General features: G+C 40.2%; 1 protein-coding gene across 2 annotated transcripts in view; it reads right to left on the bottom strand.

The window, feature by feature from the left end:
* The window catches only part of PTPRO (protein tyrosine phosphatase receptor type O), a 157,050-nt gene that overhangs the window by 40,239 nt on the left and 103,665 nt on the right, over nt 1-13,146 (bottom strand). For both annotated transcript variants that reach the window (XM_086769258.1, XM_086769884.1), the window contains exons 7-10: nt 10,600-10,799; nt 7,264-7,384; nt 4,573-4,766; nt 1,997-2,108 (exon numbers count right to left, since the gene is read on the bottom strand). In XM_086769258.1, coding sequence (XP_086625384.1) covers nt 1,997-2,108; nt 4,573-4,766; nt 7,264-7,384; nt 10,600-10,799 — 627 coding nt within the window. The remainder of the gene's footprint in view (nt 1-1,996; nt 2,109-4,572; nt 4,767-7,263; nt 7,385-10,599; nt 10,800-13,146) is intronic.

Raw genomic sequence — 13,146 nt, 5'->3', positions numbered from 1 at the left:
GTCAGAAGCCACAAAATAGAAGCAAATCAACCCAGACCTTCAGTGTGATGCCATAGCAAATGCAATCATCTAGATGCACAAACAGGAAAGCATTGAATAGGGAGTTGATTTTGCCTCTGTAGGAGTATTCAGCAGGCTGGTACTACACTTTCAGTTTTCACGTACTTTGGTAAAGACAGTAAAAATTAGACAGGTAGAGTGGGGGGAAAAAACTAACAAGAAAAAATGTCTTACTGTGAGAGCACCTGAAGAGTTCAATGGAAGCAATTTATCAACAGAAAAGAGTGAAACTAAATTCTGTATAGAGAGGAGGAAAAAGCTCTGCCTCTCTTTGATCAATAAGAAAAAAGTGTAACAAGAATTATGGACTGGATATTAAAACTAGAAAACTTCAGATCAGAAGCAAAGGATAAACCTTTGGTAACAAAAGAAATTAAGCATTGGTACAACTTTCCAGTTGGATATTTTCTGGATATTTTCACTTAAGACTAGATGATGTTTTTGAAGAGAGGTTTTGCCAATCATAAATGGATGACATTATCTAAGAAAGTCAACCATTTCTGCTTTTCATCTACATCTTCTAGTTAAGGACTTGATCCATTTTTCATCTAATAGCAGTACCAGTCTTTACTTTCCCCATACAGAGACACAGACTGATCCTGGTGACAGCTTAATATGTTAGAACAACATCAGTCTCCCTAATTTCTGCTGCAGCTTTCTGGAGACACAGTATTGAAGTGTGAGAGCCCCACTGGAATATTTCCACTCTGAAATGCGGAACCTGCTACCCAAATCAGCTGGAAAAGACATTTCTCCCCTCATACAGCAACCAACCAGCTAGAAAATTGCTTCCTTATAGTGCTACAGAAAAGCTGATTGATGCCAAAGGACAAAGACTATCCCTGGAGACCCTTCATGGGGCCTCGGTGGGTGCTATGAGTTTCTGATACACTGGAGAAGTGCCAGAATTTGTCAGCAGTGTAGCTTGGGATCAGATATCTCAGGATGGGAGAGTTTCTGCTGACTTCAGTGGAGCTGAGACTTAACACACTAACAATTTTTCTGTCACGGCTCTGTCGAGCACAAGAACTGTATTAATCATCATTGCAAACGGGTCCTATTCAGTTCCTTATTCAGATATATCCTTTTAGCTTCTTGTCAAAAAGAAAATCTGGGACTAAGCTAGTATGTGTTTTGGAGGGAGTGGCTGGGACCTTGGTAGGCTGATTTTCCTCGTAATTTAATTTCTACATGCAGAAAAGACGAGCAAGTCCTACTTTATTTCCTCTCACAGTGCATCTGAATTATTTACTGCTTTCAATACCTTCTGCAAGGTGAACTAAACAGCGGTGCATAAAAGCAAAATGATTCAATAGGGAAATCTGACTTAACCAGCCTGGATGCTAGGAACACGTGGCAAGGCGCCAATAGGACCTCTTGCTGGCTGTTTCCTCTATGGCTAATCTATTTGACACACGGAAGAGTCAAACCCAAAGTGTCTGACAAGAAACAACAGAGTGTTTTAAATGCAAGACCAGTCACAACTGGACGAGGGCAGAAAGGAAGAAAAGGAAAAAGCGTTTGGAAAAACTGAAAATATACAGAAAAATGTTTCATAATATTACCAAACCTAAGAATTCAGATTACTTATTTACCCATTAACTTCTCAATGTGCAAAATGTACAGTGTTGTAGAAGACAAGCAGGATCATTGGCCCTCACCAGAGCTACGCATTCAGCAGATGGAGAGGACTGGAACAGAGTAATGAAACACTGTGCTTTGCACAGGAAAATCACACATATTCATTTAAAACAGTCCTCAGAGCTTTCCTTAAAAATAATAAAAACTCCAAAAACAAAACCACAAAAAAAACCACTTAGCTGTTAAATACCCTGACTTGCAAGTATGTGCAGGTGAAATGCCACATCTAAGTCAGACTTTCTCAGCACTTCCACTCCTGGGAGCACTTCCACGGTTTTTTCAGGTGGCTGCCTACCTGTTATGAAGCTGATGGTGGAGCCGTCACAGCAGCTCAGCTCTGGGTCCCCCCAACTCACCATGGTGACCCGGAAATTGTAATACCAAGCAGGCAGCAGATTAGCTATTCTCTGTAAAGTGAGAAAAGACAAACAGCAGCTCAGGAGAAAATAGACCAGCATGAGGTGCAACTTACAAAACACGACAATATTTACAAATCTAGTGCCCACATATAGGACCACTTCACTGAGCTCTCACTCCTTACTCTAGTGGAAACCCTGGTACTCTGGCATTTCAATTTATTAAAAAATCCATGCAGTCAGAGCAAACACATTTGTGATGTCCCTGTTCTTATCCATGTGCACATGGTCCCGGGTCCTACTCGTCATAGGAACCTCTCACCTATTTCCAGGGTGGCGAGAACGATTCCTGCAGAGCGATCTTCCACCACAAAATTCTGATTTGATGAAGGCAGAATATTTAACTTGAAAATTTAGGGTTTTCTATTTTGATTAAACAGGATTTGAGGATAAACCAGAAACAATGCCTTTGACTCAGATATTGTCGCTTCAAAAGACTTATTTTTTCCAAGTTTGAAAGTGTATTTCACTTTGTATTATCATTTATTATAAATGAAATATGAATGATACATAAATGACTTATGAGACATAAATTACATATATAAATACAAATGAGACATAAATGAAGTATAAAATGCAATATATTTTGTAGTATAATATCATATGTAAAACTTAAGTTAAAATTAAAATATTTCCATTGGCAGCACAAAACACTTCAAATATTTAATTTTATTTTTAAATGAAAGGCCTCGTAATTTTTAAAAAATTCAAAATAAAAGCAAATAAGAAATAATGAACATTTTGAACAAATTAGAAATTGCTATTTTTACAGATCTCTGCTGTTTGCAGTGGCCTTTTTTTCCCAGACACTACAAGGCAATCCAAACATAGGGTCTCTTTAAGCTTTTTAGAAAAAGTTGTATCCAATTAACACCAAAACCCTGAAGATGCTTGGACTTTGTCTGACATACCCCTCGTGTAATACTGAAAATACCAACATTGCATCAAAAATTTTAAAATAAGCTGCAGAGGACAAAATGAATGAAGGAACTAAACAGAGTGAAAGGGCATATTCAGTTCCCAAGCTTCTCACCAAGCCATAACCCTTCAGGAAACAATTTTTGATCTAAGCTGTCAGATAGCTTGATTTTTCATTCCCCTGCCTTCTCAGTGGGCTTGACACTGTTGCTCCAAAACACACCACTCAGAGATGTCAGTAGATCATACGAAAATTTGTGGGACATGGCGAGATTCTGGAGCAGCGCTAGAGAACTCAAACATAAGTTCACCAACACCTACCTGTACGTTAAATATAATAACAGAAGAAAAGAGAGACACTATTTTTCTAATTCAAGCTTCCTCTTTAAAATTATTCTTTAAGAAACGCTCACTTTAGCTGCAATATAGCACTGTCACATTTCAGACTGAAATTCAGACAAAGGAATTTCAACTTAGCTTCCTTGAACAGGATTTGCAACAGTAAGGGACAATACCATCTCATTTTCTAATGAACCACATTAACTCTGGAAGATGGCCTTACTTCTAAGATGACTCTGATCATTCAGGTATTAATCTAATTGTGCTGAGTCACGATTACAAGATATTAATTACTCATTTGGTAAGTTATTTTTGTTTTTAATTTCCCTAGAGATTTATGTGCTAGATTTACAGGCACATACCAAATTATAGTTAAGCCGCTGTAGCCAAAATGACTCCACAAATGGTATTACACAAATCAATTACAGTAAATCACAGTGGCTCTCACAAGCACCAAAAGTTATTGCTATCCTTTTTGCATACTCATAACTTTCTGAACAACTGATTTCAGCTAAAATTGCTTGCTGTCTTACGCTACAGCAAAGTCTGAATAAAATCTGTTCACCTTCTCTAGGACATAATGGAAAGGAAGAGGAAAATTTAACTTTATTTCTGCAAAGATGCATGTGTGTATATGTGTATGTGTGTTCTTCTAGAGACCAGTTTCCACCTAGTTGAAATCCTGGCATAAGTCTTTGTAGCTTCAGCAACATGAAGGTTATTTTCACAAGAGCATCTCTGCAGCTAAGCCTTCCAGAGGCACAGTGCAAGACGAGCCTGTGAGCCCCAAATCCATATTATCAATATGTAGTTATGTAGTTAAGGCTTTATGTAGTTAAGGCTTTGGACTACTCCCCTGAGGAGATGGTGGAATTTTTAAAACCTTGACTGACAAATTGACCCACAAACTAATGCTGCCTCTGGACTTGCTGAACATGCCCATTTGTTAACAAAAAAAAGAGGCTCATCCCCATTTCATTGCTCTGCTTAGAATTTAGCATGGTTCAGCTGGCATTCCCTTCCTTTCAAACAGAAAATGCCTGTAGCATCCTGGCCATTTTTTCTGCCTTGCCTGGAAAAATGTGCCAGGCTTAAAGGCATGTATACATATTCATGGGGGAAAGGCTGTACACAGTAATGTCGCAAGGTGCCACACTGGGGCACTTGGGAAAGCAATAGTCAGTAATGGTCACTTTACCACAGAGGCAGTTAAGGAGACGGTTGCTGCTATTTCATAGTAGGTTGTCCACTCGGAAGTCATCGTTGATGGGTTGAAGTAAAACATTTCTACAACATATTTCCTGAACACCCCAAGGAAAGGTCTGTTCCAGCTCAAAACAACAGCAGTAGGTCCCAAAGGGAAAAGCGTCAGATCCTTTATTCCAGTGGGCACTATAAACCAGAAATTGTGGTTAGTAATGCATATGTTATCAGTGACACTTTATTTTAAAACAAGACCTTTCCTTGACCAAGTTCTACCTATTTCTGGTTCATTCCTAACTTCAGTTCCAAAGAGCTTCCTTGTCACAAGCAGTCAGATACCATATTTTCAGCATTTGTTCTCCAGTTTGTTGTCTACTTTTTCAGAAATGACTACAGGCTACTTGGTGTTGGCTGCTTAGCTTGAGATAAAGTGTAGGGCTTGATTTCTCATAAATGGAGGGATCCAGTCTACTTTGAAAATCAGGATGCTTAGGAGATATTTCAAGTAGCTCAAAAACAAAAGCATCAAAAGCCATAACAATTTGGAAGATGAAGACTATGAGAAAGAACAGTTTTTACATCTATCTCTCCTTCCCTGAGGAACTTAAAGGTCCTGTCATGTATTGTTATTCTTGCCTCACAGATGATGATACTGAGAAAGAGAAGTCAAGCAGATTTGAAAAATGTCACATAAGGGTCAACTTCTGCAACCCTTACTTGTCTGGAAAGCAATTATTCTTCAGTACTTAACTGAGGCTACTTTGTTAAGTACTTTGCTAACATTTGCAAGGGTTGCAGAGCCCCAGCTATTGCACACCAGGTCAGAGCCAAGTAGCACATAGACTACCAAGTAGCACATAGACTACTTCAGTCCGTGTTAGCACATAATTGCCTTTCCCTTCATAAATCATCTACCACATCTTCTCTTTCCTTTCTCTAAAGTGTTAATACTCACCCAGGGAAAATGAGGCTATGATAAATATGGGGAAAGATTAATACTTTTTAGGGTCTATTTTGTCTTATTTCAGTTTCATTCATCATTAACCACCACCAACAATTTCACAGAACAGTTTGTTTTGCAGTTCTACTATTTTAACCTCAAATTCAATATCCTGTTATGAAAACTCATACAACTGTTGTTTTACTCCATAAAAATGTCTCCTTTATAATAAGAAACCCATGAGATGTTTTGTTTAAAAACTGATTGCCATTTTGAGTTTAGGAAGACATTTTTATGGTTGTGAGGCCACACAAAAGTGGAGATAATGAAGGAACTTATTTATTTTGGGAACATATGATCTTACTTTATCAAGTGAAAACAGAGTTTTGCAGATTTCTGAAGTAACTACAGGGAGAAAGAAAATCAAAAGCAATTGTAAAAATTGTTCAATTACAGAGATTTTAATAATAAAGTGTGTGTATATCTATATTACTTACTATTTTTCCTTTACTGAAACATACCATACTCTCTTTTCAAATTTTTATTGAGACCCAATTTATGAAAATATGTAAGGAGATTGCCTAGAATGAAAAGGCTCTCACCATGTTCACCAGTCCACATATTTGCTTTCATTTAAGGATTCAATTCTTAGCAGTTTAACTTTGTTTTTTTTTTCTGTTTCACTTTCTTCCCTATATCACAGAGAGGAAGAAGAATGAAAAATACTGAAGATCTCTAGGTTTCAGCCACCTGCTCTCACACAAGGCAGACTATGTGTCAAAAGGAGAAGCTGTGTGACTCAAGCTAAACACTTCTCTGCAAATGTAACCCCATACACTGAATTCCATTCTCATTGCCCTTTCTTTTCTTAATACATTTTGTTAAAGAGGTAACCTTAACAAAATAAATGATCCTGAAACTAAAAGAGACTGAATTCTATCCTAAGTGACTATTTAGGAGTCTGGTGGAATCCTGAATTACAGGTATGGGGGCAGCAGCTCTCTGCCTGTTGGCCACAAAAGCCACAGTCTTGAAAGTGTTAGTCTCAGAGGGTGCTTCTTATCTTCAAACCTCAAAGGAAAGAACATCAAGATCCACCAGTGAACTCAAGAAAATCAAGACAGACACAGCTGAAGTTGGTGATGGTCATGCAGTACCACAGGAGATAAGCCAGCTCTTCTGACTCTTAGCACTGTGGCCTTCAGACTGGGCCACATTACATTCTTCATAAAGCACGTTTGCAGCAAATGTCTTAACAGCAGTTCCACACATTTCATGAGTCTGTGTGAATTAATCACATCTAGGAAGTGCCCACATCTCTCCATGCATCACAGACCACCTGCAGCTCAGGCTGGCTACGCCTAAGTGAGCTGACTACCACCCTAAATGACGTATACCATGAGCGCTGCTAGAGACAAACATATATTCAGGTGTCCAAAGGGAAGATGGTTCTTTCCAGAGGGCCCTCTGTGTATGAATCCTGACCATAATTGCTCTCTAGTTAGGTTGGGTAATAACATTTAAATGTAAAAAAATCTATCTTCCACTGAAGGAGTATTTTCTCCATTTCAGTAATGGACTAGACAATGCAAGAAAAATATTCTCAATAAGTGTTCATTACATTTGAGATAGCCAACATGATAATTCTGTACTCCTTCATGGGCTCCAGGTCTTAACGAACACACTGCACACATTTAGAAACAAACCAAAACACAACACATATCAAATAGTAGATGCAGGGCTTACCAATGGAAAATGTAACGGGATCAGAAGGCGGTCCAACCAACGGTCCTTTCCGTAAGTAAACCACAACTTTGTACTGCGCACCAGGAACAAGATTTTCAATGAGGCTGCTGCTTGAATTCACCTAATAGGAGGGGAATATATCAGAAATGAGGTACTTACTCAGTTAATTAAAATAAGATTGAGACTGTACATGAACTACTTCAGTTACAAAAGGCAGGATTCCGAAGACAATGGCATCAGCAGCTAAAACTCCATTCATTAAGCCCAAAATGGCAAAACTGTGAAAGTGGTCAGGCCTGACTTGACAAATGATCTGACTCAGAAAATCACACTTGCCCTGCTGCTTAAGGTCAGCTGTCACACTGCAGAGCCACTCTCTCCTGCTGTCAAAGTTTATTGAAATATTCAGGCTACATTATTCATATTCAGGAGTATTTAGACAGTGTGTTTGCAATAAAAGTCTGAGGTTATTCATTGGCCGTCTGATTCATCTGCAGCTACGTGAGCTGAAGGCGGCATTACAGGAAAGCCGTCTTCTGAATGTAAGTGTTAAATGACTGCATGGTGAAATCAGAGAGGAATTACTCTCTTTCACCTCTCCTGCACAGCACGACAAAACTTGACTAAGGGACCTTGCGATTTTTCTTTTCAGTTTCAAATATCATCATTAAAATTTCTGCTGTGGCACACCAGGTATCAGTCAGATCTGGAGGCAGAATGCTTGACCTAGTGATTCCTGGTCTGAATCAATATGAAAAGTCTTATCCCCTGAAAAACCAGCTAGCAACAAATGCACAGAGTACCTTTGAGGAAAAGACTTCACACACCCCTTCTAGAACTGCAGGCTGATATTTCCTACTAATATTTTCTCTGCAACCTTTCCAAAGTCTGTACCACAGCCACCTTTGCACTGATATTTTGTTGCAATGCACATGACTACATCAGTGCCAGCAGAGATTTAGTGAGGTAGGGAATTCGTCTGTAACACCTGCTTTGGAAAACTAAATCACTTTTAAGTCAGGCACAGTGGTAGAAATGGACAGAACTCTGCACTGAATTTTGCCCTTTTCTGCTTGTCAAGGAGAATTCAAACCAATAAACATTAAGAATTCCAGGTATAATAAGCTGATAAAATTTGATTAGAGGTGGTATGAATACTTGCAATGACAAAAAGAAACAAATAACTGTATTTAGATCTTTCTATCTACTTGCAATAAATACGCATTTACTTTTACAGATATCTTGTTCATCCACGGATTAGCTTTAGGTACTTGGCTTTGAGTTTGTACATGAATCTTATTTTCTTTAATCATATATGTATACATTTGCTATCTTTCATTTATAATCATGTACTGCATTGTTTTGCTTCCCGATGTAATGACTGCACTTTTAATAAATAAAAGGAAAATAACTCAAGGTGATTACAAGCTGATTCTGAAAACCAATTCTCAAACTGTCATCTAAAGACACTTCCAAGTGCTTAAGTTCATGGACAATCTTGGAATAAAACTCAAAACCTTTTGATAAAGATTCATTTCAAAAAGCATTTTTAAAGGATGCAGATTGCCTGTATTAATTAACTTGAAGGGCTGTCGTAGTTCAGCCCCGATCGGGACCAGACTACGCAGTCTCTCTCTCGCTCCCCCCACCCTCCGAGAGAATAGGGGGAGATGATATAAGAAAAACGGCCTGAGGTTTGAGATAAGGACAGGGAGAAATCCTTAAAGTTACCGTCACAGGCAAAACAGACTCGACTTGGGGAAAACTATTCATTTATTTCTAAAATTAGCAGGAGAATGAGACAGGGAACAAGATAACCTCCCCCCACCCCTCCCTCTTCCCGGGCTTAACATTATCTCTACTACCTTCCCCTCCCGAGCGGCACGGGGGGGGAAAGGGAATGGGGGTCGTGGTCAGCTCATCACGCGTTGTTTTACGCCGCTGTATCATCGTTGGGGGAAGAACTCCTCGCATTCCTCCTCTGCTCCAGCGTGGGGTCCCTCCCACGGGCCACAGCCCTTCGTGAAACTGCTCCGGCATGGGTCATCTCTTCCACGGGGTGCAGTCCCTCTAGAACAGCTGTCCCAGCGGGTCCTCCACGGGCCACAGCTGCCTTCAGGCATCCACCTCCCCCGGTATGGGGTCCTTCACGGGCTCCAAGTGGATCTCTGCCCCTCCGTGGACCTCCTTGGGCTGCAGGGGGACAACCTGCTCCACCATGGTCTTCACCACGAGTTGCAGAGGAATCTTGGCCAGAAGCCGTATTACTCCTCCCCCTCCTTCTTCACTGACCTTGGCGTCCGCAGCCGTTCCTCACAACAGGCTGGTAGATGTCTCTCAGGATCCTTTTTACATCTTATTCACTTCTCATCTCCTCTCCACTTCTTGCAGCCGGGCCGGACCGAGTTGGGCCCAGTCGGCCGCCTGGCGAGAGGCCAGAGGGTGAGGCCTGCAAGGCCCATGAGGCCTGCACCTCCCCCTCTGTGCCTCTGCCCCCGCTCAGCTTCTTCACATCTTCTCTCCTCTTTTTTCCTGTTTTCCCCTACTTAAATATGTTATCGCAGAGGTGTTATCACGGGACATTCTGCTACCAATCGGCTTGGCCTTGGCCAGCAGCGGGTCTGCCCTAGGCCCGGCCGAGTCCACTGAACAAAGGGGAGCGACTTCTAGCAGTTTCCTACAGAAGCTACCACCTTAGGCCCCCCCCTCACTAACAAAACCAGAACAAGGGCTAATCACAAGACTGAAAGAGACGAAGATTTACTGGGAGTGTTAGCGGCCTCCTTCCATTTCCATGGGCGAGCTGAGGGTGCAGCAGGGCAGCACTGCAGTCCTTTGCAGACTCTCCCATCACATGCATTTAGGGAGCCAGACAAAAGCTGTGGCACTGCTCAGAAAATGGCCTTATCAAGATCTTGGTAAGGTAACTGAGAAGTGGGCTAAAACCTTTTTCTAATCGAAGCCACATGCCACTGTCCAATATAGCCACAGGATCTGACATGAGGTTGCACTCACTAAGGGTTTCAAGTAATAGAAAACTGCCATATTTTGGGGTTCAGGATTCTTGATCATTATAAACATGACCCATATAGCAGCCCGAAAGAATTGTTGTGCTGACATCTTTTTTTATAGATGAAAAGAAAACCTGACTCCTGGTCACCTCTAAACTTCCAAGAAGTTTAAGAGTCAGGTTTTGTATTCACATGTAGGAAATCTGAGAAAGAATTTACACTAGTTTGATGATCATCATGCACACGAGTATTTTTCTTAACACACGTGGAAGATGATTAGCAAGTTTTTTCTGTATTTGAAAAGGCTCCAGCTTCCACCCCTTACCTCAGTGCAGTAGTGTTTTTCAAGCCTTTGACTTTCCTTTTGCTTCTGACAGGTCAGGGAGACCACAGACACGATGGTGCTGTTGCCGCCGCTCTCTTGTGATGCTGTCCAGGACGTCAGGGCAGTAGTGGAGCTTAGCACCGTCACGGTCACGTGCTGAGGTTTTTCAGTGAGCTCTTCTATCCATTCACCTGTTGGGCCTGGGACGTGTCCCAAAAGCACATGTGAGCAAATCTATGCATTTGAGGCACTTGTGTTAAAACACCCTTCTGTCGCAGGATAGTCTACTACTAGTGAAAGAGGCTGGACTGACAGCTGTCCATCTCTACAGCCCTCAGGCAGCAAAGATGGCAGCCCATGGGAAACAGCCTGTGGCCAGTGCTATTTCACCTGTAGGAGAGCAAATGATGAGAGAAACGTCGCTGTTTGAAAATTCAGATCGCAGTATTCTCTCTTGCTTATCAGAAACCACCTAGCAATATCAGATTTGCTCCGAGGGAATGTTTAAAAGTGGTGATTTCCAATAATGTACAGATCACTGACAAATACTGAAGGACAAGCACACAAAATTTTTCACCTCTCCACATGCTAACATACTCTCCAAGCATACTACAGCCTTGAAGTGTGAAAATCAAGTTCACAGAGTGAAGAATCTCAATTCTCCATCAGACTTTTTGAAGAACTTGGTAGAGAATATAGGATTACATATATAAAAAATAATAATTTGGAAAGTAACTTCAGCTAGACTTGGTCAAAATTTCAGATTTCATTAAAATAGTCAGATTTTCTTATCACTTTAAGTGATGTTTGTGACAGGTCTCTCCTTGGCATTCCATCCTCTATACAATTTTAATGGTACTTTATGTTTATTGAGAAAATTAAAAAAATGCCAGAGGAAGAACATGGTGTAAGATCAGCCTGTAAGATTTGACAATCCAGACTGCTAGCTGGATGCAACAAAAATGTTGCATAATACAAGCCAGTAATTTGACAGGATGATTCACTGACTGAATGATACAAGGATAAGATAAGGCTGAAGCTGCGAGCAAAATTGATTCATGACAGCAGACCAGCACCTACTCAGGTAAAAAGAGGAATTAGACCATTAGATTCATCCCTGGAGCCAATGGATGTATGTGTAGCTCTTACAAATCCGACATTTTTTCAGCGTTGGTGTTAAAGGAACTAAGCTACCTCATGTCATGGCCCAAAGTTGTGGTCCTCACACAAGGCCTACTTGATAAGACTCATAAAAAGGAATGGAAAAGCAATTCCACCTTAAGAGTACTTGTGCACATCTCAGATTTAGCATACTACCAGAAATACATATAAAATCTATCTAAAATACTAAGGATCTTGTGTTTGTCAGAATAAGACAACTGCCAAGAATCCTCATGTGGTTTTAAAAGCCTGCAAAACTAAAAGACAAAACCCAAACCTCCAAACATCCTAGTGTTACATTCCTGTAACATCTTAATACCTTATACCCAATGAGATTGAAGTTCATCCTTAATCTAGCAATCCACATACCTGTACGCTGGGTTAACATTTTCTCATTTCTCTCAGGTCTCTGTCCTCAGTTAGTAGACATCACGGAGGACATTATATTGTATATTGCTTAACGAAAATAAGTCACACCTCGTAAAACGGAATAACATTTGGTACTAATATCAATGCTATGTAATTTATTTGATATACCTGTATTCTTATATATTCTTTAATGCTTTCCATAAAATGAAGCTGTCTAATAACTATTTGAGACCCTCCCTCTTATGTGCTGTTTCCTCTTTTTCTCTTCATTTTCCAAGTACTGTTTCTTTCAAGCATAAAGTTGTTAAAAACTTAGGAGCAATGGGAAATTCAGTTACATGCAGTCAGGTACTACGATGAATTTAAGACTAAATAGTCAGTATTTGTAAATGTTATGAGCTACTAAAGACACAATATTTATTAGTAACATACTTATTACTTGAGTACATTTCCTTTTAATATGAATATTTCTGCCAGCCTTAGCTACTGTGTCGTGTTGCAGCACTCATGATTCCAGGGAGACACTATCTTCCCACATGTAAAACTGCGTAGTCCTGCAAGCCATTCCCTTGTTCTCAGTGTATGGGCATTTTGTAGGCTACATCTATTTCCTTTTGTAGAAAAGGGTGCAAAGGCAACCACAGCTGTCAGAAGGATAATAATCTGAATTCACCAACAGCTGTCTCACTTGCTGATCTAATTGTCAGTCATTATATTAGTTTATGCAGTAGTATATTATTATTTTGTCTTTAACTAAATCTTCAGTTAAGGAACTCTGGGATTCTACAGGGAAATAATAAACTACCTTTTCTCCTCTGAATTTACCAGGCTGAACTATTTCATATACTGTAATTTGCCCTGTGTTCTCTCAGAGACCATGTAATTTCAGAGTTCAGTGTTTAATTGTGCAATTCCCACACTCAGTCTGAGATGCCCTTCGTCCCTGACTAGGTACATAGAGCCTCCAGGAGTAAGGAAGTTAAATATTTTCAAAAACCTCTATAACCACTGATTTAA

This window comes from Chlamydotis macqueenii, chromosome 1 (genome assembly GCF_036417535.1).
Source record: "Chlamydotis macqueenii isolate bChlMac1 chromosome 1, bChlMac1.mat, whole genome shotgun sequence".
Lineage (NCBI taxonomy): Eukaryota > Metazoa > Chordata > Aves > Otidiformes > Otididae > Chlamydotis > Chlamydotis macqueenii.
This window is presented reverse-complemented; position numbering and strand designations above follow the sequence as displayed.